The sequence below is a fragment of the Hippoglossus hippoglossus genome, chromosome 2, assembly GCF_009819705.1.
Source record: "Hippoglossus hippoglossus isolate fHipHip1 chromosome 2, fHipHip1.pri, whole genome shotgun sequence".
NCBI classification, from domain to species: domain Eukaryota; kingdom Metazoa; phylum Chordata; class Actinopteri; order Pleuronectiformes; family Pleuronectidae; genus Hippoglossus; species Hippoglossus hippoglossus.
The window spans coordinates 11,237,835-11,263,580 of record NC_047152.1 but is presented as its reverse complement, the minus strand read 5'-3'; the positions used below and the strand labels follow the sequence as shown (position 1 = coordinate 11,263,580).

At 44.7% G+C, this 25,746-nt stretch overlaps 6 protein-coding genes and 1 pseudogene across 14 annotated transcripts; 5 read left to right on the top strand and 2 right to left on the bottom strand.

The window, feature by feature from the left end:
- Window positions 1–53: 53 nt before the first annotated feature.
- Window positions 54–2,521, bottom strand: arl11 (ADP-ribosylation factor-like 11). Its single transcript, XM_034604926.1, has 5 exons — window positions 2,321–2,521; window positions 1,204–1,269; window positions 1,014–1,129; window positions 542–719; window positions 54–329 (listed from the first exon to the last, which is right to left on the bottom strand). The coding sequence occupies exons 1-5, from the start codon at window positions 2,351–2,353 to the stop codon at window positions 201–203; spliced, it is 522 nt and encodes a 173-aa protein (XP_034460817.1). The 5' UTR covers window positions 2,354–2,521; the 3' UTR covers window positions 54–200.
- A 997-nt stretch (window positions 2,522–3,518) lies between these two features.
- On the top strand, window positions 3,519–5,606 carry eef1b2 (eukaryotic translation elongation factor 1 beta 2). Its single transcript, XM_034604786.1, has 7 exons — window positions 3,519–3,696; window positions 4,231–4,353; window positions 4,441–4,585; window positions 4,678–4,744; window positions 4,958–5,083; window positions 5,306–5,373; window positions 5,480–5,606. The coding sequence occupies exons 1-7, from the start codon at window positions 3,617–3,619 to the stop codon at window positions 5,564–5,566; spliced, it is 696 nt and encodes a 231-aa protein (XP_034460677.1). The 5' UTR covers window positions 3,519–3,616; the 3' UTR covers window positions 5,567–5,606.
- Window positions 5,607–5,901: 295 nt separating this feature from the next.
- Window positions 5,902–10,127, top strand: zdbf2 (zinc finger, DBF-type containing 2). Of its 9 annotated transcripts, XM_034604345.1 has the most exons (11): window positions 5,902–6,031; window positions 6,517–6,649; window positions 6,709–6,827; window positions 6,892–6,922; window positions 7,071–7,167; window positions 7,242–7,384; window positions 7,454–8,027; window positions 8,247–8,372; window positions 8,406–8,716; window positions 8,985–9,141; window positions 9,210–10,127. In XM_034604345.1, exons 3-11 carry the CDS (start codon window positions 6,773–6,775, stop codon window positions 10,026–10,028), a joined length of 2,313 nt encoding a protein of 770 aa, XP_034460236.1. In that variant the 5' UTR covers window positions 5,902–6,031; window positions 6,517–6,649; window positions 6,709–6,772; the 3' UTR covers window positions 10,029–10,127. The 9 variants fall into 9 exon arrangements, with proteins under 9 accessions (XP_034460236.1, XP_034460218.1, XP_034460227.1 ...); XM_034604327.1 differs by having other exon boundaries at window positions 6,517–6,616; window positions 6,788–6,827; window positions 8,247–8,716; XM_034604336.1 differs by having other exon boundaries at window positions 6,517–6,639; window positions 6,788–6,827; window positions 8,247–8,716.
- dytn (dystrotelin) lies at window positions 9,374–15,907 on the bottom strand. The gene is made up of 17 exons (XM_034604473.1): window positions 15,585–15,907; window positions 13,894–13,980; window positions 13,570–13,599; window positions 13,409–13,483; window positions 12,568–12,764; window positions 12,410–12,494; window positions 12,120–12,199; window positions 11,979–12,050; window positions 11,746–11,909; window positions 11,548–11,659; window positions 11,303–11,433; window positions 11,144–11,234; window positions 11,031–11,071; window positions 10,820–10,961; window positions 10,303–10,699; window positions 10,123–10,235; window positions 9,374–9,509 (listed from the first exon to the last, which is right to left on the bottom strand). The coding sequence occupies exons 3-16, from the start codon at window positions 13,586–13,588 to the stop codon at window positions 10,141–10,143; spliced, it is 1,701 nt and encodes a 566-aa protein (XP_034460364.1). The 5' UTR covers window positions 13,589–13,599; window positions 13,894–13,980; window positions 15,585–15,907; the 3' UTR covers window positions 9,374–9,509; window positions 10,123–10,140.
- A 214-nt stretch (window positions 15,908–16,121) lies between these two features.
- On the top strand, window positions 16,122–17,469 carry LOC117773252 (CD59 molecule (CD59 blood group)). The gene is made up of 4 exons (XM_034605000.1): window positions 16,122–16,278; window positions 16,687–16,788; window positions 16,879–16,952; window positions 17,137–17,469. The coding sequence occupies exons 1-4, from the start codon at window positions 16,224–16,226 to the stop codon at window positions 17,257–17,259; spliced, it is 354 nt and encodes a 117-aa protein (XP_034460891.1). The 5' UTR covers window positions 16,122–16,223; the 3' UTR covers window positions 17,260–17,469.
- A 942-nt stretch (window positions 17,470–18,411) lies between these two features.
- LOC117778704 lies at window positions 18,412–19,749 on the top strand (annotated as a pseudogene).
- A 2,861-nt stretch (window positions 19,750–22,610) lies between these two features.
- Window positions 22,611–24,014, top strand: trim63a (tripartite motif containing 63a). Its single transcript, XM_034604685.1, has one exon. The coding sequence runs from the start codon at window positions 22,635–22,637 to the stop codon at window positions 23,694–23,696; it is 1,062 nt and encodes a 353-aa protein (XP_034460576.1). The 5' UTR covers window positions 22,611–22,634; the 3' UTR covers window positions 23,697–24,014.
- The last annotated feature ends 1,732 nt before the right edge of the window (window positions 24,015–25,746 follow it).

Below are 25,746 nucleotides of genomic sequence, written 5' to 3'. Positions count from 1 at the left end.
AGTTGCTTTGATTTGCTGATACACTGTTAAGAAGAAAAACACATAACTCCTCCTCTTGATTATCAATCAACTGATCGATCAATGCACTTTAATAATACTCAACAGGTTGATATTTGTTTATTACAATCAAACAACGTTTTGTTTGTTTAAATATTTAAATGCTCCTTCTCCTCCTCACATAAACTCCACCCCTCCTCCCTTCAGCTCTTCTTGATCAGTTTATTGACGGACAGAAACGCCTGCTGGAGGCCGAGTCCCTTCAGAGCGCTGCAGGCCTGAATCTCCCATGAGCGCTCGGTGTAACTGCGGAGATCAAGCTGGTTGGAGATCTGAGGGTGGGGGGGAGAGAGGGTGAGACGGAAGAAGAGGAGGAGGAGGGGAGCAAACAGCCTCACCTGGTGTCTGTTCAGGTATAAAAGATTGAATTCAACCTTCCTCTCTCAAAGTTGCCTTTGTCCATGGATCCTTCGTCTTTGCCAATAAATACTTGCTTCCTAGCAACTAAGACCTGGAACTGGTTATTATGGGATGTGTCTCTCACCTCTCGTATCGTCATGGAGTTGGGCAGATCTTTCTTATTGGCCAGAACCATGAGAGGAACTCCTCGCAACTTCTCCTCACTCAGAATCTTCTTCAGAGTTTTCTGAGCCTCTGACATCCGCCCGGGGTCGCTGCTGTCGACCACAAAGACCAGCGCCTTACAGCCGTCCAGGTAGAACCTGAGGAGACCATATGTTGATTGATTGTTACGTCTCCGTGCCGCGTCACCCAGTGGAGAGAGACATTATGTTTTCAGGCTGTCCGTCCGTCACATTCTTGTGAACAACATATCCGAAAGAACCGCTTTAGGGAATTTATTTAAATTTAGTTCAAACATTCCCTGAGATTCACAGATGACCTGGTTAGATTTCAGAGGTCAAAGGTCAATGTATATAGACTGAAACTGCTCCGATTGGTGGAGACAAACAAACACAGGACGGTGATTCTAGTTTATTTGTTTGTAACAAATTTACCTCCAGTTTGGTCTCATGCTCTTCTGTCCTCCGATGTCCCACACGGTCAGAGACGTCTTCTTGTCCAGGTCCAATGTTCCCACGTTGAATCCAATGGTCGGTGACGTGTCCATCACCTGCAGGGTCAAAGGTCATGGTTGACACCTGGATTGAAGCACTGTTGTAACATGTCAGCTGTGCAGAATCTCACCTGTCCTGTGAGCAGTCGAGCCAGAAGAGTCGACTTCCCCGCAGAGTCCAGACCCATCAGGATCACCTGAACATCATAGCAACAGTTTTATATTTCATCCAAACATGTTCAGGTTTTACTTTTCAACAAACAGAATCAATATTTGAAACAAACGTTTTAAATCTTCTAAATTTAAGCATTAACTTGTCCGTGTGTTGTCGTCAGTTTATCAAGGACAAGACAATGTCATGATGATGACATCAAACACAAGCCTGAGACGTGTGTGACTGATGATTTCACATATGTTACAGATGATGTCATCAGTCGTCGTCTTCATGTCGTTGCTATTGGTTATTTATCAACGAGATGAAGACGGCTTTTATTTTGAGACCTCCTGTTCACTCGTCCTGACGTCCACGTGTTGTTTTTATGTTTTATCCTACAACATGAATGGGTCTGTGAACGCATCACTATTTTAAATCAGTTGTTTTATAACATGAAGCTAAATGAGACAAGACACACAACTGTGATCAAGCAACCAATCATGAATAATCAATCAATGCTTCAATGATCGTCAATAAACAGTGAAAAGTTTGAAACATGTGTCTGAAATCTCTCACTAGTCATTATATCGCAAGTTCTCTCCAAAAGTGTATTGACATTTTTATACCCTATACACTGCACTCATTGTTTCCCATAATGCGTCAGGAAAGGTAGTGTACGACCGATGGTCCCTAACTGAGCACTATCTACCAACAGGCGGAGAGGGAGGAGCAGCAGGAACAAAACGAGTTGTTGAATAAATGTAAATATGAGCAGAGCAACGCAAACTGAGACCAACACCTTTATTTCTACATTTAAAGATGATCATTCAACATGTTTTTACCATAAAGTATAAAAGTGTAAAAGAAACATTTCGAATTTTAATCAGATTTTCCACCGGCCGACGTTGTTGTTACGTCACAATCCTGCGACAATGACGTAAGGGTTTTTCTTTAGATGATGAGGAGACTATAAAGTCAGAGTTTAGTTTTTAAATTCATGGGAATTAACATTGATCCAACATGGCAACAACTTTTTCTGAATCATGTTGTTAATAAAGAATATTTCAAATTAAACGTTCAGCAAACAGATTTACCTGAGGACACATGGACGAGCGAGCCTGTCCCATCTGTCTCTCTTCTTCTTCTTCTTTGATCTGTCGCTTCTCTTCTTCTGTTTCTTCTGTTTTTCTCTGAACTCCCACCTGTGAAGATTCTCTCAGGTTTGTTCAAACCTTCACACTCAATGAGCCAAACCTAGCAGGTCACATGACCATGTGACAGGTCAGACTACATTCCTGTGCGAGTTTGAAGATCGTTAAAAAACTGAAGATGATTCACTCTGACTCAGAATCAGAGAGACACAGATTCAGAGAGACACAATCATAAACAGATAAACAATGGTATATATATATATATATATTCATATATATATATATGAGGGAACAAACCCAGAACAACAACAATCAAGAAAGTACAATTTTCTTCAAGAAAGCCAAACTACAAAGTGCTATAAGTTAGTGCCATTTAAGTGCTACTAAATTTTTAGTTTAAACTAGCTTATTTTTTTTATTCAAGGTATAGTCGGAAGAGGTGTGTCTTCAGTCTGGAGGAAGATGTGTAGACTTTCTGTCCTGATGTCCATGTGGAGCTCGTTCCACCGTTTAGGAGCCAGGACAGAAAACAGTCTGAGTGACAGCTGTCCCTCGCAGTGAGTGACAGCTGTCCCTCGCAGTGAGGGAGCAGCTGATTGGTCGATGCAGAGCGGAGTGGACGGGCTGGGGTGTGAGGTTTGACCATGTCCTGGATGTAGACTGGACCCGGTCCGTTCACAGCACGGTACTGATGTTTTGAAACGGATGCAGCTACTGGTAACCAGTGAAGGGAGCGGAGGAGTGTGAGTGAACTCAGGTTAAAGACCAGTGGAGCTGCTGGTTTCTGGATGAGCTGCAGAGGTCGGATGGCAGCAGCAGGTAGACCAGCCAGGGGGGGGCAGTAGTCTAGGGAAGTCGTATGAGACTGAAAGAAAGGAAATCTCTGGTAAACATTGCACAGGTTTTAAGAGACAGTGTTGTTAAAGTCTCGATAACGTTTATATATATATATAAACATATATATATATATGAATATTTACTATACACATCTGATGTGTATAGTAAATATTCAGGACATTATTATTTTACGAGTCTACGTGTTTGTGTTAATTTTAATGGATGAAACGTAAAGTTTGTATTTACTGGTGAGGAGCTCAGGCTGAGCGGGCAGGAGGAGGAGCGCTGCCCGCTGAGGAGGGGTCTATCTCCGGGTATAAATGCGACTCTTCCCACCTCCTCCCTCTTTCTTCTACCTCCTCCGCGGCTCCTTCTACTCCTCCTCAGCTCCTCTTCGTCATCATGGGCTTCGGTGACCTGAAATCCGCCTCCGGCCTCAAAGTGCTGAATGACTTCCTGCTGGAGCGAAGTTACATCGAAGGGTGAGTCGGTCCGAGGCCGAGGAGCCGAGAGGAAACTATAGAAAACTAGAAGCTGCAGCTCTGCTGCTGCCGGCGCCGCCATCTTGGCTCCTTTCTGCTGTGAGCTATCTGTAAGCTAGCTGTTAGCTAGCGTTAGCTTTGGCTAAATATTTTAAACGAAGAGAAATAAATGCAACAATGAAATATTAGTGTTTCAGGTTGAGTGAAGAGGAAGTGACGTCAGACCAGTTCACACCCTAACATGATTCTTTAGGTTACAAGTAGCTACATGTTAACGTTAGCATGGAGCCACATGGTGCTAACAGGCTAAGTGATGCTACGTGTCATGAACAGCCTGAAGGTTTAAACAGTTCAAAGGGAACTGTTAATAAATATATTAATATATGAGTAATATCACTTACTAATAACTCATTATAGTTGTAGATATAATAACTTTTAAGTTTAATGTGAAAATAAACTGAGGTGACATACGACCACTTTTAACCTAAAGACACTACGGTTACTAAGTTGTGACGAGTTTTTTTCTGTCCTCAGGTTTGTTCCCTCTCAGGCTGACGTCGCAGTCTTTGACGCCATCTCGACGCCACCCTCAGCCGACCTGTGTCACGCCCTCCGGTGGTACAACCACATCAAGTCATACCACAGCCAGAAGAACAGGTGAGGACGACACTGTCTGGGGGGGGTTACAGGAGTGATGTCAGGTGACGTCAGCACAGGAGTGATGTCAACGGCGTTTCCTCTCAGTCTTCCAGGTGTGAAGAAACCTCTGGGTCAGTACGGACCTGCGGCCGTGGCCGACACCACCCCCAGCTCCGCCGCTGTCTCAAAGGATGATGATGATGAGGAGGAGGACGACGATGACATCGACCTGTTCGGCTCCGACGAGGAGGTGAAGTAGTCGATGATGCAAAGGTCACAGTGATGTCATCGATCAGCTACGTGACCTGACCTGTGACCTTTGACCTGGGTTTTGTCTCGCAGGATGATTCAGAGGCAGCCAGACTGAAGGAGGAGCGTTTGGCCGAGTACGCCGCCAAGAAAGCTAAGAGTAAGTTACATTACAGCCAATCGCATTGATTATTGATCCGTTTTTAGACGATGTTCTATCAGAATCACATTGGACTCTTTATGATGAACCAAACACCATCTTTCGGCTGAATGTCTGATGCACACCATATTCACCTGATGAGAGTCTCGGCAGCCAATCAGTCTTGTAGTGTAGAGTGGTTGCGGTGGTAACATGCTCCCGTCTCCCCTTCAGAGCCCACTCTCATCGCCAAATCTTCGATCCTATTGGATGTGAAGCCGTGGGACGACGAGACGGACATGGCGAAGCTGGAGGAGTGTGTACGCAGTATTCAGATGGACGGGCTCCTCTGGGGACAGTGTAAGGACATTACTGCAATAATGCAGTACTACATACTGTACTACTACATTAACTGTTATTGATCAGTGACGACAGAGCTGATGATGATCATTATACCATCTTTCGGCTGAATACGTGATGGAAATTTAAAGATCTGAAAACTGCAGATTTAATCAAATGTTCTCATCTGTTCAGACGAAGATGTTGTTAACTTATCGATCTGCTCTGACTTGTTTTTTGCAGCTAAATTGGTTCCCGTGGGTTACGGCATCAAGAAGCTGCAGATTGGCTGCGTTGTCGAAGACGACAAGGTGAATAAATCAAACTGACTACTTTTATTCAACAGTTTTGAGTTTCCTCACAGAAGCCTTTGTTTTGTTGAGTTTGTTACCTGAAGCTTTTATTTTGTACATCCAGGTGGGCACAGACATCCTGGAGGAAAACATCACTGCCTTTGAGGATTTCGTTCAGTCAATGGACGTCGCTGCGTTCAACAAGATCTGAAACAAACATGTTGACAATAAAAAAGCACTTAAGCACAAAATGAAGTTGTCATTGTGTCATCAAACAGGAGCTGAATGTTTATAAAGTTATTTTTACCTTTTGTATGTTAAAGTCTGCTTCTGTATTTATTCATATTTGAATGTAAAACTTTTCATCTGTTTAAGTAGATATTTAATGAGTCACATTTAAATATGGTTTAAAACTTACCAAATGTTTAAATTCTCACGCAGAAAATATAATTGATCTGGGTTAAACTAAATTAAAGGATCGAATTTTATATATAATGAATATTTAGAGACTGTAATTCCCTCTCTGGCCGAGGATGGCAGCACCTTTTGCAGAAGGGCCACAGTTTCCAGCTCTACTTGAATTGGTGCAGAAGAAGAATCAGACCGGAAACTAAACAGTGGCGGAGCAGCGCGCGGAAGAAGCTTTTGATTTGTGAAAGTAAACAAACACCTGCAGGTAAACGAACTAATCGATGATCGAATCTTTTCGTCAACGATCTAAACCAGCTAATCACCTCCTCTGCAACTACTGCTCAGCTTACAGCATGCTAACAGCTAGCCACCTGCTAACAGTCGTAACGGCAGAGCCACGTCTCCTGCAGCGTCACCATGGTTACTGTTAGCCCGGTTTAACCGAGTTAACCCGGGTTTAATGAACCCGGTTTAAAGGTTTTTATCGCTGTTTAGCTCGAGATTAGGGAGAAGGAAGAGCTGAGCTGTGATTGGTCAGAACTGAATAATAAGAAAAACTTACTAGTACTTAGTTTGCACATTTATCATCAGATTAGTTAACAATTAGACTTTAAATTTATAATTATGATTTTTAAACTGAAGATTTAAAGTAATAGTACAAAACAAGTTTATTGATAAAAGGTCAGACAATAATTGATATGTTAGAGTCAAATCACATTTATTAAAAATCAATGTATGATCACCTCTCAGGCTCATGGACTCTCCACCCGAGCCTCTCACCTGGTTACCCTTGGTTACAGCAGGGATGGCTCTGATTGGACAGACACTGCATTGACTGCTCTGCCTCCAGGTTAGACGTCACCTCCAATAAAGTTCTTTGATTATTATTAGGCCTTTACTGTGGTAACTATGGTAACCTGTGCTGGACCTGCTGTTTAATACGGAAAATGAATCACCAATTTGATTATTGTTTATCATCAATGAAAGATATTTAACCGTTAAACAAATGTTTGTGTGTCAGGTCACCATCAACAGGAGGATGTCTCACTCCTCTGACGGAGGTAAAAACTAAACACATTTATTCATTTGACATTTTGCCCTGAATAAACTGTGTGTGTGTGACAGGTGGCCAGAAGAGGGCGGAGTCATCCAGCAGGTGAGTAGTGAGCTCACACCTGTATCGCTGACCCTGCTAATCAGTTACTGTTATTAATGCCATTATCAATTGCTCCGTTCTGAACTCAGCTGTTTACGACCGTTAGATATTGATTATTGACGGGTGATGTCATCTCTGTGACTGACAGGATGTGGGCGGAGTCCGAGCCGGGTCCTTCCAGGTGCCAGCCGAGCAGACAGGGTTACTGTGGTTACTGCAGAGTCCTGTACAGCAACCTGGAGCAGGTACGCACACACCTGACTCATGTGAACTCAACTGTTCAGAGTCACTGATGTTAATGTCAACACTTTCGTCTCAGCACCTGTCCAGTCTCAGACACCTGGACTCGGTCAGGACGTCTTCCAGATGCTCCGCCGCCACCAGCTGCAGTAAGCTGACACTGCTGGAGCGCTTCCTGCAGGACGTCCTGCAGCACCACCCGCACCGCTACAGCGACCCCAGGTAACCGATACAAACGCACCTGTCTCTCACCAGACATCAGGGGACCTCACTCCTGTCTGTCTCCTTCAGGCCGTCTCATGCTGACCTCCCGTCTATCTCCGCCCCCCCGCTACCAAGGGCGGAGCTTGATGAACTACTTTTCTCTGATAACGACATCTGGTCGCTGGGTAACAGAGAACAACTGCCGAGCTCGGACGACACATCGTATCAGCTGACCAATCAGCAGGACGACAACAGCATCCACAGCCAATCAGAAGATAGAGGGGTATTCCAGGACAGGCTGTCTGCACCAATCAGCGATCGTGGGGACAAAGGGGCCACCTCCACAGGGCACACACACACACAAGCTCCACCCCCACCAGCACAAACCCCTCCCCCACACCCGCAGGCATCGCCCTCCATCCACAGGAAAGCTCACAGGAAAACGGACAGGAGGAAAACCAGCATCGACTCCTCAACCCCCTCCAGGGGCCCCGGGCCCCCGCCACATACACACCTTAGCCAAGGACCAGGGGCTGCACCGGGGCCACGTCCCCCCAAAGACCTGGGGCCCTGGCGAAACTGGCAGAGAGACAGGAGGGCGGGGTTTAAAGACAGGGCGTTCTCGGACCCCAGCAACACTCTGGACCAAACCATCGAGGAGGTCTGACCTCAAATGTTTATTGTGATGTTCCTAAAAGATTGTTTTTATTATGCTCACGACTGTAGACAGAACTTTCTAACACAACTTTATTTAAATCAACCGTTTAATTTATTCTCAGTAGTTTTAATAATTATAAATTATTAGTTTGGGGTTGCGTGAACACTGAAGTCAGAACGTGTATGTTTTCGTGGTTACAGATGTTTCTTGTTTCCACCTCAGGTGATCCAGATGTGCTGTCATGGCATCACTTCCACTTCCAGCCAGCAGGAGGAGACAGAAAGCTTCCACTTCAGCCTTCCTGTCTCCATGGAAACACAGAGTGATGACTGGGACTCACCTGTGCAGGTGTCGTTGCGGCCGTCGCTCGCACCTGTACAGGTGAGTCCGGCAGAGGGGCGGGACCTGGGTCAGCTGATGGACGTCCAGGTGCGGCTTGATGATCAAGTGTACTCACACCAGCTCGACTCCGCCCTCCACAGTAAAGCAGGGGGCGGGGCCACACAGGAACAGGGGTTCTGGACTCTGCCCATCGAAGAGATCTTGCCTGCCCCCGCGTTTATCCCAGAATCCTTCCGGGGGAAGACCTGGGCCCAGATCGAGCAGGAGGACGAGGAGAAGGTGGAGAGACTGGTCGGTCAGTTCAGACGAGGACGATTCATTTGTTACTTCGACAGCGAGTCTCTGGCCAGGTGAGGTGTCATCCGTCACATGATCAGTAATATGTAGATTTATTATTCTAGACAGTTAATATTCATGTTCCTGTTTAACATTAAATAAAAACATTCATACATGCATGTATTATAACATATGACTAGAACATGTGATAGGAAATAACTATATTAGTTATTATAAATCATCTGATGACGTATATACACAAGTAAATAACATAAATATATTTAATGTATCAATAAAACAACACTGATCTTTTATCTTTTCTAATGACCTCATCACTCTCAGGTACGGAAGGAGGAGCCAAAACATTAAGGGGTGTGGTCAGAACAAGGCAGCAGAGTCGGACTCTGGTGTCCTGCCCTTATTGGATGCTGATGACAATGACCCAACGTATGGGCAGAAGGGAAGGAGGCGGGGCTTCAGGTTGGCGTCTAGGTGTCAGGTGAGTCGGACAGCTGGCACTCTGTTTCAGCTGAAAGACAAACGTTTCATCTGTTCTTGTCTCTTCAGGTGGTTAAAGTCAGTCATGGCACGCAAACGGTCAGATTGGTCATCCCAGCCGTCCGTCAACCACCTCCCGAGACCCCGCCCACCAGTTTCCCTGCAGCCGATCAGGATGCAGCAGAGAGGACACCTGAGGTGCAGATGTGGCGCTGCCTCCCTGCGTCGTACTCCAACATCATCACACCTGTGCAGCCTCGCACCTCTCTGGTCTACCTGCTGTGTTCCCCCTCAGGCCCCGCCCCCACCTGCACAGCTTCACCTGGCTCTGCCCCCAAACGTTGCAGGAAGAAGAGGCGTCCGCTGGACCTGCAGGGGGTAAAGGTCAAATACAAACGGCTTCCTTTCAGGTTCTACGACTCCACCACCAATCGCATCCTTAAGAACCCCCCCAAAGGCTTCCCATGGTGCCAAGGCCCCGCCCCCTCGGCCCCCCCACCGCCCTGCGTCCGTCAGCTGTTTCGAAGTCTGAGTACAGACCTGAACACAGACAGAGCGCCGGTGGAGGGCTCGGCAGGGTCCTCCAGGGTCAAAGGTCACACTTCAGCTGAACCCCCCTTTCTCCTGAGCACGCTCAGTGGAGATACAGTCAGGAGGCGGAGTCAGACATCTAAAACTCCGCCCCCCCAACCTCACAACAGGTCAGAGCGGGGGCGAGGGGGGAGGAGGGAGAGAACGAATCCACCACCCTCCAAGAGAAGAACCAGGGCTCAGACCACGCCCCCTCCAACTAGAAGAGAAGGCCTGCGACGGACAGGTCTGAGCCCCGCCTCCCTGACCCACTGCTCCCCACCCCGACGAGGGAGAGGGCGGAGGGGGCGAAGGTAGTAGGTCAAGAAGAAGATAATGTTCTACAGCTCACATGATGTTTTTTACCTTTATTTAAAAACCCTGTTAACGTTGAATAAAAAGTTTTTATTACCTGAACACGACTCATCTGTCAGAGTGTGTTAGTTCTCACTGCAACCACCAGGTGGTGAACTGAGCCTCCCACCTGCTCTGCAGCCTCCACAAGCTCCGCCCCCTTCATTTCACCTAAACACAAAAACATTTCTAATCATTTTGTTTAAAACAAACACTCACATGTCTGTCTGTGACTCACCTGTCTGTCTGTCTCTCCACCTGTCTGTCTCCATCTTAGTCTTCAGTCTGTCTACAGTTTGTTGGAGCAGCTCTTCAGGACGACGTGTCTCATAATCCTTCTCTTCTTCAGGCAGACGGGTGTCTCCTTCCTCTCGTTCTATTGGACGACAGAGATGCCTGTCACCCAAAGACCCCTCCTCACAGTGGCCTTCATGTGCTGGAGACACCCCCTGGTGGATTGTGGGAGGTGGAGTTTGACTTTCGTCTTCACTCCACTCGTCCATCACATGTTCCTTGTCCTCCTCTGAGTTTATCTCTGTGTCAGAGGTGATGTCATCTCTGCCCGTTTTCTCTGTGTCAGCGCTGGCGTGTGGCGTGTCACTGGCGTGTTGTTGATCGTCCGTCTTGTTCAAAGTCTGAAGGAAAGAAGAAAATTCTAAACAATCACAGCAGCTCATGTTCTGATAGGGGGAGGGTCAGGTCCAATCGGCTTCTCTGTGTTTTCATCCTCACCTGTCATCATGTGACTGATTTACCTGAGCGAGCAGAATCTGCAGACGGACGTTCTGTTGCCTCAGTGTTTCCATGGTAACCTCCATCTCGGAGCACCTGTCCTCCAGGATGCTGTGTTCTGATTGGACGGTGAGTCTCCACGCCTGCATCTCCTGCTCCAGCAGCCTGACAACAAACAAACATGACGACTTGTACGTCCAAGCTTGTCTCTGATTGGTCTTGTGTTTTTCTCACCACTTGTCTCGCTGCAGGTTTCTAACGTCAGTCGTCAGCGTCTGAAAATCAACACAAACAAATATTACACAACAAACAAACATGTAAACAACAGTAATGTCATCAGACGTCACCTCGTCAGTCTGCAGAGCTTTAGACGAGCAGGAACTGTGACGGACAGCTGTCTCATCCAATGATGGTGAGGCGTCAGAAGGGGGTGGAGCTCTGAGACATCAAATTATAAAAGTTAAAACTCGACCTGAAGAAGTTTTAACAAAATAAAAGTTCCACACCTGTTCTGAGTCTCTCCTGGCTCCGCCCACATCAGGACTCTCCTATCAGCTTCTCTCTGAGTGTATCGTCGTGGCAACAGAGTGTGACGAGCGCTGCGCACTAACGAGGACAGAGACTCCCGCCAGGTGGGCTGATACAGACCATAATAAGAATATTTATAAAACACTTTTCAAACACAAAGTTTCACAATAAGTCTTTCACCTGTCTGTCGGTGTCTCTGTCTGTCTGTCGGCACCTGTCTCACCTGTGTGCAGAACTCGAGGACAGGATGTGGTGGTTTGTGTTTGCGTGTCTGTCTCTGGCTCAGGAAGCAGCTCTGACACACGTGGACGTTCACACACTTCAAACATCGATACCTAAACACACACAGCGTCATGACATCATCACTCCCTCTGATTGGTCAGGCTTCCATCTCTCCTCTGATTGGCTGATGATCACTCACCTGAGTCCGGTGATGGGGAACGTCTTGCAGGTGTGGCATCGGACCATGTGACTGACGTTCTGACTGACGCACAGCCGGTATAAAGTGGGTAACCATAGCAACAGGCGTGGCTCATTCTGCAGCCATGACATCAGGTGTTTTGCGCTCACTGTCGGAGTCAACACCTGTAAAAATGCAGAGTCAGTGTGTTGTCATGACGACTACCAATCAGCTGCGTCTCTCAGTGCTCTCACCCCGTTAAAACACGACCTCACTGCCTCCTCCACGGCGCCAAAAACTACCTCCTCCTGCACGGCGGCTGGAACCTGGTCACATGATGCACATGTCAGAGGAGGAGAGGGGCATGCTGGGAAACAGAGTGTGAAGAGTTTTACCTGACGAAGGTCGTAAAGTAACGACCTGAGTCCAGATCTGCTGATGGATCCTGACGGGTTTTCACAGAGTCTCACCAGAGCTGCAACAACACACTCTTATTCTGAAGGAGACACTAACACAAGACTCTTATTCTGAAGGAGACACTAACAAGAGTCTTGAAACACAAGACTCTTATTCTGAAGGAGAAACGAACACACGACTCTTATTCTGAAGGAGACACTCACACAAGACTCTTACAAAAGACTCTTATTCTGCTGATAATCAATAATCATGTTATTGATGAGGTCACCTCTGTACTTGGCAAGCAGAGCGTCAGCGGACAAAGCGACGAGCGCCGCCTGAAGAGACACGGCGGACACCGACGCAGCCTGAGCCTGGAACATGAACACAAACAGTCACTTCTTGTTTGGAGCGAAGAGAAAAAAACATGGTAACATGACCTCTGACCTCTGACCCGTCAAACAGACGCAGTATCACGTCACACGTCTCCTCAATCACATGATCCAAAACTTCCTGTGAAGCGCTGTCAAACATCCTGCTGAGAGCCCGGGTCACTTCCTGTCTGCTCAGCCTCACATCCTGTTGTCCCGTCCCATCCAGCGAGCTGAACGCCGCCATGACGTGTCGCACGTACACAACGTGCACTGGACACAGACACACACACACACACACTGTGTTATTAACCTTGTGTCTCAGTGTGTTGTTGTTTCTTAAATTAAAGGGATAGTTCACAGAAAATTTAAAATTCACTCATCATCTACTCAGCACTATAATGGGGGGCTGAGGTGTTTGAGTCCACAAAACACTTTTGAAGGTTCAGGGGTAAACTTTGTCAAAGCAGAATCCAACACAACTGAAGTAACTAGTGAATGATTCTCCAGACATAATAAAACAACAGAAAAAACACAACATGCCTCCATATCTGCTCCTGTGATGTCATCAAGTCTCCACAAGTCCAGACATTCAAATTCAACTTGAAACATTTACACCAAGTTTTAAATGTCTCTGATGTCCTCTGACACAGGTTTTATTACGTCTGAAGAATCAGTCTCCAGTTACTTCAGTTGTGTTGGATTCTGCTCCAACACTGTTTACCCCTGAGACGTTTTGTGGACTCAAACACTTCACCCACCCCCCCATCATATTGGTGAGGAGATAATGAGGGAAGTTTCATTCTTCAGTTAACTATGCCTTTAAGTTCACATCTAATTTGGGGCAAAACTGGATCAACAAAGTATTGATGATGTATTGATGAAGTATGGATGATGTGGAACGTGTGAGTTCTCACGGTGACAGAGTCTCTGCAGAGACAGGAGCTTCATGGCGACTCGATAAATTGAAGGACGGATCTCATTCAGCCCCTCTGCACAGGAAACATGAAGTTCACCAAAATAAAAGCTCAATATTATATTTTAACAAGAGTTGTGAGAGAATAAGAGAAGAATTTACCGATGACGTCCAGATCCATGACGAGTTTCACTGAAAAACACAAAAATAAACCAAATCACACAGTAAATATTCATATAACTTCAATTGATCACTGATCAAAAATCAACGAGAAAAGCTCTGACACTAGAACCCAGTGGAACTCAGTGGAACTATAGAGCCCAGTATAACATTACAGCCTAGTACAAAAGTAGAACAATTAGAACTCACTAGAACAGTAGAACTCACCTTGGTCAGTCGTGTCTCAGACTAAACACCAAACGAAGAAACAAACTGAAGTTCATGAATCATTGATGAAGGTTTCATTTATCATCAGCTGCTTCTCACCTGCTGTCTATGGACCAATCAGCAGCCAGCAGTGTGCTGACATCATCACTGAAGCTGCTCTTCAGGTGTCTTTTCATCTTTTGAAACCTTTTATCGATCTCCTTGAGTTCTGGATGGTCTTTGATCACACCTTCAAAGGACTCATCAAAGGATGGGGTATAGTCTGGATCGCTTATGACATCATCATCATCAGATATATCCTCTTCATGGTGTGGATGTGTCTGCTTGGCATCTTCAACAACATCAACGGGAGTGTTTAAGGTATTGTCTGCTCCATCTGAAACAGAGTCTTGGCCTGGTACATGCTGCTTCATCTCTTCGACTGCCTCATTGTCATTTTCAGTGGATGAGGCCTGATCGGTGTCAGAATTGTCAAGTGCATCTCCTACCGAAAAGGAAAAACATTTCAACCCTTTGAGGTGTACAGTCACAAATGTGTGATCATTCTGAAAAACATTCATTGCCTCGTGGTCACTTGTATTAAGCTACATCAGGGATTCCCAAAGTGGTGTGCATGCACCCATAGGGGTGCACAAGCTGTTGTAAAGAGGATCCTTTGTAATTTTTTTGTTATACACATAATTTCTAGCTGTTAGATTACAATACGGTATTCAAATCTTTCTTAATTAGATCATGTAATGTGGAAAAAATGAGACAAAAACTGTAGATGAAATATTGTTTGAAAAGACAGAAAAGAGTTAACAGAAAGTCTATCACTTGTAACAGCCACAGATTCTGGAGCCTTTCCACTCTTTGCTAAGTGCTAGCTTCATGGACCTAGCTGTTTTGCTGACTAAAATGCTGAATAAAAAGACTAAATAACTGTGCAATATTATATAGCCTAGCCTATATTATAGTAAACCTCATCACTTACCAATAGGGGACGAGCCCTGAATCATGGAAATAACTTCAGCGGCTAGGTAGATTTTCGTTCTATTTGATGCAGCTGCCATCTTGAAAAGCTTGTAAAATTGCCTAAGTCACACTCTTGGCATAGGCCGTTATTCTACAGGGGTAGAATCCCATGATCTGTTCAACTGAGGATGGAAGCGATTTTACCAGAGGTGGCATCATGAGGAGATGATTTAGGGAAAAAAAATCATTTTTGTCAAAAAATGACTTAGGCCATCATTTTAGGAAGGTGACGATATGTATCCTCCCATCTTCTACCATCACAATAACTCTTCAGTTCATTTGTCTGCTCCCTTCATCTCTATCAGACACATTCTTCTTCTCATAACAACAACAATAAGTTTTTTCAGTTGTGTGTATCTACTCCTGACATCCTCTGATGAGTATGAGTCTGTCCTGAGCTGCAGGTAGCTCCTCATGCTACCAGTAGTGATGAGGAGCAGAACCCAGAAGTAGAAGGAGTCAGGAAGGATCAGCAGAGAGCAGCTGTCTGTGGACACCACATTGAAAACATTCCCTGTTTGGGGCTCGTCTTGCTTCTGCCTCCATTTCACCTGTTGTTACTTTGATTTGCTCCAAAGCAGAGAAACTGATTCACAATCATTTGTTCTTCTAAATGGACACTTTGATCTCTGAAGTTTAACTTTATACTGTGAACATTAAGGTTCCTTCACTTATATATATATATATATATATACTGCCATCTGATGATGAAGATGAAGATGATGAAAACAGTGGTGTGACAGAGTGAACAGAACATCCATTGTTGTTGCGTTGACCTTTGACCTTGTCTTTGTTCCTCGCCACACTGCGGCTCTTTGTTTGTTTGTTTGTGTTGGAGGAACAAACAGTGGATCTTTTTTTCTTCTGCTCTGAGATAAACGGTAGAACACAGAGCGTCTTCATAACCGCTGCCATCGCCATCATCATCAGGTCATCACATCAGCAGCGAGGCAGCGGGACGGACGCCAACACACCCACGCTCTGCAGACACGCTATCTAATGTTAGCATCCAGCTAACAGCTGCTGTCAGCTACATGCTAACGGCTGCAACAGCTAACTGATCAGAAACTACAACTATACATTAAGGTTGTGACCTGATGGTGGCGCTAAAGGATCATGATTTGATACATTCTCTGTTAAGCAACGCCTTTCTTCATGTTTTGTGTCTAAAAATTCAACACATCTTAAAAATTTTAATTTGGAAAAACGTACGTGTTCTTTTCTCATGTTTCTTTCTAACGTGTTTTTTCGCTAACATATGTCTCTAACGTGTTTCTAACGTGTGTTTCTAACCTACACTGTGGCTCCTCCCACTGGGCGTGGCCTCTGATGTCTCAGCTGTCTGTCAACTGAGTTGAGGTCAGTGTTCACTGTCGTCTGTTCTCCACTTGGTTCTCTGCTGTGCTGTGGTGAAAATGAAGCGCTCCCTGTGGATGTGTGTGCTGATCTGCTCCGCTCTCATCGGACTGGGTACGTTTGATTTGATTGATTCAAATAATCAATAATAATAATGATAATGGTAATAATAATAATAATAATAATAATAATAATAATAATAATAATAATAATAACAATAATGTTGGAATCATTGATGAACTTTTTAACTTAATCAGAAAATAACATTTACTTATTTTGTATTTATAAGTTTATCTATTCATTCATTTTTTATCAATGTAAATGCTTGGTATCAACTGATGCCTCTCCTCATTATAACGTGTGTGTGTAGGTGGGGGGGGGTTAACATAATGAGTTGTGAGGTTACATGAGGACTGGTGTCATCAGTGTCCACAGACACACACAGAACCTGTGGACACAACCAGGCTGTTTGTTACCACTGTGTATGCTAAGCTAAGCTAACAGCTTTGTTTGTTGTTTCAGGATCAGCCATTCGTTGTTACAGCTGTAAAGATTATACAGCCAGCTGCGCCAAACAACGAGACTGTAGCTATGACGATGCCTGTCTGACACTCAGCGAGAGAAGTACGTCACAACGTCTGTACACCTGTTCCACCTTTATGTACCTGTCCCATAACCAGTGGCGCAGAGTTGACATCAGTGTTTGTGTTGCAGGTGGGATGACATACCGTCAGTGTCTCAAGTATTCCGACTGTGAGTACAGTCGTTTGGCCCAGATGTTTCCTCAGGTAAGAACTGAAACAACCTTCAAAATAAAAGACATCATCACTGTTGTTCAGGGTCTGAAATGAAGCATCTACAGATGGTGCTGACGCACCCTGTACACACCTGTATGAATCTGTTTACACCTGTATGTACTATCCTATTAAACAGCTTCACTGATGGTTTTATAAAATTATCAATAATTCACAGGTTTCCAGTTTCACATTCAAGTGCTGCAACTCGGACCTGTGTAACTCCGCCCCCTCCTCTGCAGCGAGCTCTCTGATTGGTCTGCTAGCCTCTGTGGTCGTCATGTGGTGGTGCATCCACTGAGGCATGAACAGCGCCTCCCAGTGCCTGAAACACAAAGCGAACATTACAACAGCAGCTTCTCTAACAGACACTCATTCATCACAAGTTCACATTCACATGCTCACATTCACATGTTCACTCGTTCATGTTACCTGTAATAAAGTTTAACAAACCTGAAAAAAAACTGTCTGTAAATGACCTCAGATTAAATAAAGTTTTACAAACCAGAAATTGCAATTTTTATTCAATTTGATTTGAAATATTTTGCACCTTACTTGGTTGTTAGTTGAATTAGAGTGCTTGTTTTACAGTCTAGTATTTGTAACAGTACAGTGTAGTTAAATGTTTACCAGTACAGAGTAGTAATATCTTTTACAGTACAGAGTAGTATTTTTAACAGTATAGTGTAGTATTTTAACAATACAGAGTAGTGAAATGTTTTGTAGTAGTGTAGTATATTTACAGTTACTTTCAAACATGTACTGGACTCTGCAGTACTTTGGTAGTTTCTCTGGGATCAGACCATTGTTTTTTTACTTCATTGACACTGGGTCCAATCACATGTTTAAACCCCTCCCCTTTGGGCTCTGTGCTGTGTGATTGGCTGCCACAGTGAGGAGGAGGAGCTGCCTGGCTCATTAACATGTCAGCTGACATCACAGAGTACTATCAATATTTATCATTTTCTAACGATTCATCTATAACAGGCGGTGTTTTCATTATCATTACAAAGATACTTCACATTTTTACTAAGTGAAATAATTGAAACATATATATATATTATATATATATATACATTAAACATAAACATTATATATACACTATATATAGTAGTACATCATTATAGATGCAACATAAAGTGTTAAGTTTTGAAAGACCGAACCCCCCCTCATTTGCCTCACAGTAGTCTGGTCCACTGCCCATCCCCCCCAAAAACTCTCTCTCTCTCTGACCTGGACTCTGTCCTGCTTCTGGATCCAGATTTAACCTGGGACAGACCTGGATCAGGATCAGGACTTGGACTCTTCAGTTTGAGTGAGTTTCTTTGAATGGTGACGAGTTAAATCGTAGATTAGAGTTTGTGTCTCGGTTCAAACCAAATATCTGTTTTTAGTTTTTAACTCTGAGCTGGATGAACAAAGGTTAAAGATTTAAATCATCACTGATGTTGACATGAAGGTCTGTTGACCCTCCCAGGATCTGCCTCCTCAGACCTTCACTGATCCACCAAACTGGTCATACATGATGTTACAGCAGCTTCACGTTCACCACGACGTCTCCAGACTGGTTCACACCTGTCACATGTGCTCAGTGTGAACCTGCTCTCCTCTGTGAGGAGAACGAGGCTGCAGTGGTGGACCTGCTGGTCCTGGTGTTCTCTGGTGAATGGAGCTGTGAGCTCAGGTCCCACTAGAGGACGTCGGCCCTCATGCCTCCTCATGGAGTCTGTTTCTGACAGTTTGGTCAGTGGTCATACATCACTTCCTAGCATGGTGAGACAGGAAGTGACATGTTACCTCTGCTGCAGAGGTCATGTGATCATGTTTACATCACCTGACACGTCGTCAGCTCTGATCACTACAAACTCTCTTCACATCTTCGTCTGTGTCTTCATCGTGTGTGTCAGCACTTCTTCACCAGAGAGATTTGTTTTAGTTTCTTCATGTTTGTGTCACGAGTTAGAAGCTCCTCCCCCCCCCCACTCAGTGAATCAGTGGAGGATCCTCTGCTGTTCACACTGCTCCTGGATCTAGACTTTATACAGGAGCTCAGGAGGAGGAAGACAAACTGAGTCTGATCCTCCAGAGAAGATCCAGAGAACTGAGGAGCTCAGGTCTGAAGCAGCTTTGTGGGGTTAGGGTTATTTTATTGTTAAACTGATCTGCATCTTGGTGTGGATGCTGGCGCTGGTGGCATCCTTCCCTGACATCTACTTCCTGCAGGCGGTGACTTCGACACACTGTGATGGTGCCGTCTGTCAGCCGGTTTACCCGCCTGACAACCCGAGGGTGTTGATGGTAGGAGTCCAGCTGAGCTTCATCATCCTCGGCTTCGCCATCCCCTTCCCCGTCATCACCATCTTCTACCTGCTACTGGCCACAGCAATCCCTTTAACATCAAACCAGGAACACTGCATCAGCCGCCGTATCATCGTCACCCACCATCGTGGTCTTCCTGGCGTGCTTGTTGTCGCTGCACGCCATCCTGCTGCTGGACACGTTGTCTCTGCTGACCGTTCTGCCGTTGAGCTGCCACCTGGAGAATTTCCTGGACATGAAGTTACACGTGACGCAGTGTTTGTCTCTGGTCCACTGCTGCGTCAACCCTGTCCTCTAGAACCTCCTGAACAGGAACTACCGCTACAACCTCATGAAGGAGTTCATCTTCAGGTACTCCCCCAGGACCGGGCTCGCCACACTATCCACACCTCGCACGCCACGACACTGACTACTCGGCTGTGACCATAATGGACAACAGCATCCTGATGTAAACACAGAGACTCACAAACCATTTTCAGAGCTGAGCTGCAGAGGATCTCTGGACTTTCTCCACAGTTTATCTTTCACACATGAAGCAGCAGGAGACTTTCTGCTCAGACTCACAATAAACAGGATTCATGTGAGGGGCGGAGCCGCAGACAGGAAGTGACGTATTACCTCTGCTGCAGAGATCACATGTTTGTTTTTTTACATCGAGGCCGTCGTCAGTTCTTTTAACCACAAACTCTTGGTTCATCTTTGTCTTTATCTTCTATGTGTGTGACTCCACTTTTCATCCTGACACTTTTTTCTTTTTTTCATTTTTGTGTCATTTTACAAGCGTCATCAACCCCCCCACTCGCTCGCAGAAATCCTGACAATTTCCTGCTGTTGTTTACACATCGACTACTCTGGAGTTCCTGTGGAAATATATATTATATATAAATAATAATTTATAATATATTATATTCATATATTATCTGATAGAAGCTTTAAGGACGTGTTGCAGCGCCGATCACAAGACCAGCGGCACCACAGCAGTGCCACCTACTGGTCGTCCTGATGTACTGACCAACGAGGATGAACATTACTAAGCTTGTGACATTTCACATCACGTTGTGATGACATTGTTGTGTTGTGTGTATGTTGTGTTGTTGTATTATTGTGTTGTGTTGTATTGTGTTTTCATCTTTTGTTTTCATGTTGTGTTGAATTATGTAAATTTGTTTATATGATGTTTGTATATTTGATTCATTTAAGACGTTTTTGTTATAGCTTTTGTTAGGGGTTAGGGTTAGGGGTCAAAACCCTAACCCTTTTGACTTTTTATTTTTCAAGTTCAACATCAATTAAGAGATTTTTTTAATCTTCAACACTTTTCTTCATCAAATAAAATAAAAATCAGAAGAAACTAACTTAATTTAATCTGACACTTTAGTGTGTGTGTGTGTGTGAGACGCAAACATATCAGAGGTCAAAGGTCACAGGCACACAGGGAGGGGGGTGTGATGTAACTGAAACTAAACTCTTTGAAAAAACATTTTAAATTTTAGAAATATTTATCAAAAATATTTTTAATCTGATCAGTAAAATAAAAAATATTTCCAATTGAATTTAATTCTTCGACGTTTCTTATTTAAATGAAGGTCGATGTGAACTTAAAGTATACAGACCTCATTCTGGACTCTGGCCTCCATGACAGCGGCCTGGGGCCTCTCAAAGCATTCTGGGAAGAAACGAGGACAGAGTCTGAATGACAGGCAGGTAATAGAGACTCTCTCTGATTGGCTCCCAGCATTTCACTATGAGTAACCATGGCAACAGGACTAGATCTCTTTAAAAGACCCTGGAATGTGTTCAAGAGCCAATCAAACATCTTATTCAAGCTCCGACGGAAACCTGATGTCTCCTGAACGAAGAAGCCGTCCAATCACATCACTTATTCACTCCAAACTTGATTTGTTACTGACTTGACTTCTTCCCCGGAGTCCCTTTGCCTTATCGTCCACAGATCCAGGGCCGCGGCTGTGGCCACATCGTGGATTAGGATCTGTGGATCGCGTATCAGAGATCGTAATGGTGGATCCAGTATGGCGGATTCTGTATCGTGCTGGCATCTGATACTGGTGGTGGACCACGACCGAGGTGGCAGCTGATGATGGATCCTAATGGCGGCAGTGGACAATGACTGTGGACTATAGTGGCATCCGATCTTGATGGTGGATCCTGATCGTGGTGGCAGCTGACCACAGACTGTGATTGAAGCAGGACAGCTTGATACATAGTATTTCTCCTCAGATACTCGACCATTACTGACAATAATCCATCAATTCATTGACCTTCAGTTATGCTTCAAAATGTTTACCCTTATCAATGCTGCTAAAACCTTTATCTTGATGTTCTCCTTTACACTTGACATCCATTGCACTTCTGTCCGTCCTGGGAGACGGATCCTCACATGTGTCTCTGAGGTTTCTACCTTCTTTACCTTTTTTAGGGTTTTAGTAGTTTGACTCTTGTTGAGGGTGAAGGACAGAGGACGTCTCACCTTGTTAAAGCCTATGAGACAAATTGTGATTTGTGAATATGGGCTATACAAATAAAATTTGATTGATTGATTGATTGATTGATTTAAAAACTCAGGACTGTCACATCTTGGTGAGATCAGTCTGAACCAAAACATCAGGTGTGAAAGGTTCCTCAGACCACCCCCCCACCTGACAACACAGCCACGTCAGACAAACCAACCAGAGTCAAGTACAGGGAGACGCAGCCCACGTAGGTGATGACAGGTCGTACGTATGTCAGACAAAATTCTCAAGTACACAAGAGTTAGCCTGTGTGTGTGTGTGTGACGAGAACGTGACGACGAGAACGTGATGAAGATAGGACGTTAAATTGAGACTGATACAGCTGCTTCAAATGCAGTCACATGGCATGTTGCTCTGTTGTTGTTGTTGTTGAACATGTTGCTGAACATGTTGCTCTGTTGTTGCTGAACATGTGGAAACTGATTTCATGAGGTTGTTACACAAGTTGCTGCACATGACAAGTGTTTACTTCAGACTCTGCTGTTGTTGTGTAACTCATCCTTACCCCAAATACACTGGAACGTTGGGGGTCAAAGGTCGAGTTTCAGTTCAGTTTAAACGTAGAAGCTTCACTTGCTGTTTGGTTGTTTACAAAGTTAAACATGTAAATAAATTTGTTTAATTAATACATTGATTCATTTGATGAAATGTTTAGAGATCAAAGGCTTCATGAAACGTCTCTGCAGGAGGGAGGGGTGAGGGGGTTGAGGGGGGGCCTGGTCCTCAGTAAGGTCTGTGCAGCAGGGGGCGGAGCCAAGTCTATTTTCTCCCAATCAGTTTGACAAACAGCCGGCGGGGGGTCAGGGGGGTGAGGGGTATAAAGGCGATGGGCTCCAGGCAGCGGCAGACGAAAATTAACCACAGAGAGAAGAAGAAGCAGACGATGGACATCCAGACGAGTCAGGTGATGCGTTCGCTCAGTGCCATGGAGAGTCTGGAGAAGCAGCTGAGTTGTCCAATCTGTCTCGACATGTTCAACAAACCCGTGGTCATCCTGCCCTGTCAACACAACCTCTGTCGCAGTTGCGCCAACGACCTCTACGAGTCCCGCAACCCCTACCACTTCTCTGGTGGCACCTTCCGCTGCCCCACCTGTCGCTTCGAGGTAATGCTTGACCGCCACGGTGTGTACGGGCTGCAGAGGAACCTGCTGGTGGAGAACATCATCGACATCTACAAGCAGCAGCAGGAGAGCCGCAGTGGAAATGGCGAGGACCCGCCCCTGAAGGACAAAGACACCAAGGAGCCCATGTGTAAGGAGCACGAGGAAGAACGCATCAACATCTATTGCATCACATGCCAGACGCCGACCTGCTCCATGTGCAAGGTGTTCGGGCAACACAAAGACTGCGAGGTGTCGCCGCTGCATGCCATCTACCAGAGCCAAAAGAGCGAGCTGTGTGCCGCTGTGGAGCTGCTGGCTGCAGGAAACAGCTGCGTCCAGGCCGTCGTGGCGCAGATGGACGACACCTGCAAGCTGATTCAGGACAATGGCGAGCTGCAGAGGAGACGCCTGGGCGAGAGCTTTGACCTGTTGTACGCCATCATGGAGGAGAGGAAGGGTCAGCTGCTGGAGCACATCAGCCGCGAGGAGCAGGACAAGATGTCTGCGCTCCGAGCACTCGCCGAGCGCTACAAGCAGCAGCTGCAGCTCAGCAACCAGCTGCAGGAGAAGCTGCAGCAGAGCGTGCAGAGCAGCGGCGCTGCAGAGTTCCTCCTCACCGCCAAGCAGCTGCAGGAGGAGGCGCATAAGGCGGCGAGCGGCGTTGACCTGCAAAGAGTCGAAGCAGGCTATGAGAGCATGGAACACCTGAGGCTCAACACGGAGGAGGTGGAGACGCTGCTCGCTCACATGGACTTCAGACAGGACTGCGAGGACGAAGAGTAAAAACTGACAGAATCAGTTGATCCTGGTCACATGACCAAAACAGACGGGGAAAGATGACGACCAGGATGACGACAGGAAGTCACTTTGTTTCTGCTGCTTCTTCACAAACTTCGGTTTCATGTTGAAATAAACGAGTTGTGCAATTTTTTCACAAAGGTTTGAAACTTTCTATTTTGTATTAGATTTTTTATACTTTTGTATTTGGATGTTTTTTCTGGACTGAACTGTGTAACTGTCTTCAGGTGTGAATACAATTTGATTGTTGAGTGTGGTTTGTAGTCGTCTTTTCTCAGTGAAAAATAAAAATCAAGAAATAAATAAAACTAAAAACTCTGTGTTGTCTCTTTGTTCAGACTGTTAGTGATAATGTTGTAAATAAAGTTTGATTTAAATTCCCGGGGACTCTCCCTCTGTGTCTGTATTTAGCGGTGCACATGTTTCCTATATTTACCGGGTCAGTGAACGCCTCCTGGCCTTGTTTAGTCGTCTGGTGAACGCAAGTTATTTTTACCGGACCAGAATAGACGGGTTGAGTTTCAGAGGGTGACCCAGCTGGACTGAGGCATGCTGGGAAACATGAGGACAAAGATGTCGAGCAGCTTCAAACCTGAATCACGTCACATTTGCCCTCTGATAACGTGGTTAGAGACACGGATAACGAGACGACTTTCCTGACGTCTGATTGTTGAATTTAAATCCTCTGGAACAGGAAGTGACAACAGATACAAGTCCATTGAATCTTTGGTTTCTTTAATCAAACAGAAGTTTGTTCCCGTTTCTTCTGTTTGACCACGTCTCCGTCAGACACGAGACATTTTACATGTTGGACTCAGATCATGACTTTGCGTCTTTATTTAGATCATGTGACAAAAAAGAAACCAGATCCTGAACGACCTTGTTGACCCGGCAACAGCTGAGTCAGGACCATGACAGACGGTCGACTGATGTGACGGACACACACACACACACACACACACACACACACACACTTGAATAGACGTCAGTGTTTATGTGTGTGATATTATTTGTTGTTGTTTAACTTCCTGTTGACGTCTTTATTTATAAATTTAACTGTGACGTCATGAGATAGAATTTACATTTTAATTGTTTTAAAAGTCAAAAACAAGTTTTGTTGCTGTGTCTCATTTTCTGTAATGTTTTATTTTGACGTCTCATTGTGTCTTTGAAGTGTCTTTTGTTCTTTATTTTCTTGTTTTGTCATCAGTTTGGTTAATTAAATTTTTTGTGCGTCTGTCAGAAACGTTTGCGTCACATTTAATTTTATTTATTTTTGTTGATCTGAGTTAAATCAGTTTGTGGCTCATGTTTCTCTCTTGTGTGTGTGTGTGTGTGTGTATATATATATATATATATATATATATATATATGTGTACACCCCCCCACTGCAACTGGTATGTCCACATCCTGACAAACGTGCACGAGGACATAGACTGAGACAGGAAGTGCACGACACAGAGGATCATGTTGAGTCTGAGCTGAAGTTAAATATAAACAGTGAACAGCTGATCTCTGTTCGTTTATTTTTAATTTAATTCATCAGACTTTAAAAAGATTTAACGACTCTTCTCTTAAATAATAGAAACAATTATTAACCACAAATCAGGGTTAGGGTTAGGGTGACCCTAACATGTGAGGGTATTGAGTACACAGTGTACTATAAGTATTCTATCAGGTTTCACTTGAGCTGCTTTTAACAGAACATACAGCTTGATGATTAATGATTTGAACTAGTTTTAATGTTTTGGGTCAGGGTTGATTATGATTCCATTTATTTTAATGATTTCTAAAATTTGTAATGATTTTAACGATTCTGTTTTTGTGATTAACATGAAACTGAAACAAAGTGAATCAAAGATTCTGTTCTAACACTGATGTAAGTAAAAAAAAAATTGTTTACAAGTAAATATGTGGAAAATAAAATTACGTTACCTAAACACCAACAATGTAGTACACTGTGCACTGAATACCCTCACATGTAGTACACTGTGTACTTAATACCCTCAGCTAAATGAAATGTAATGTAAACATC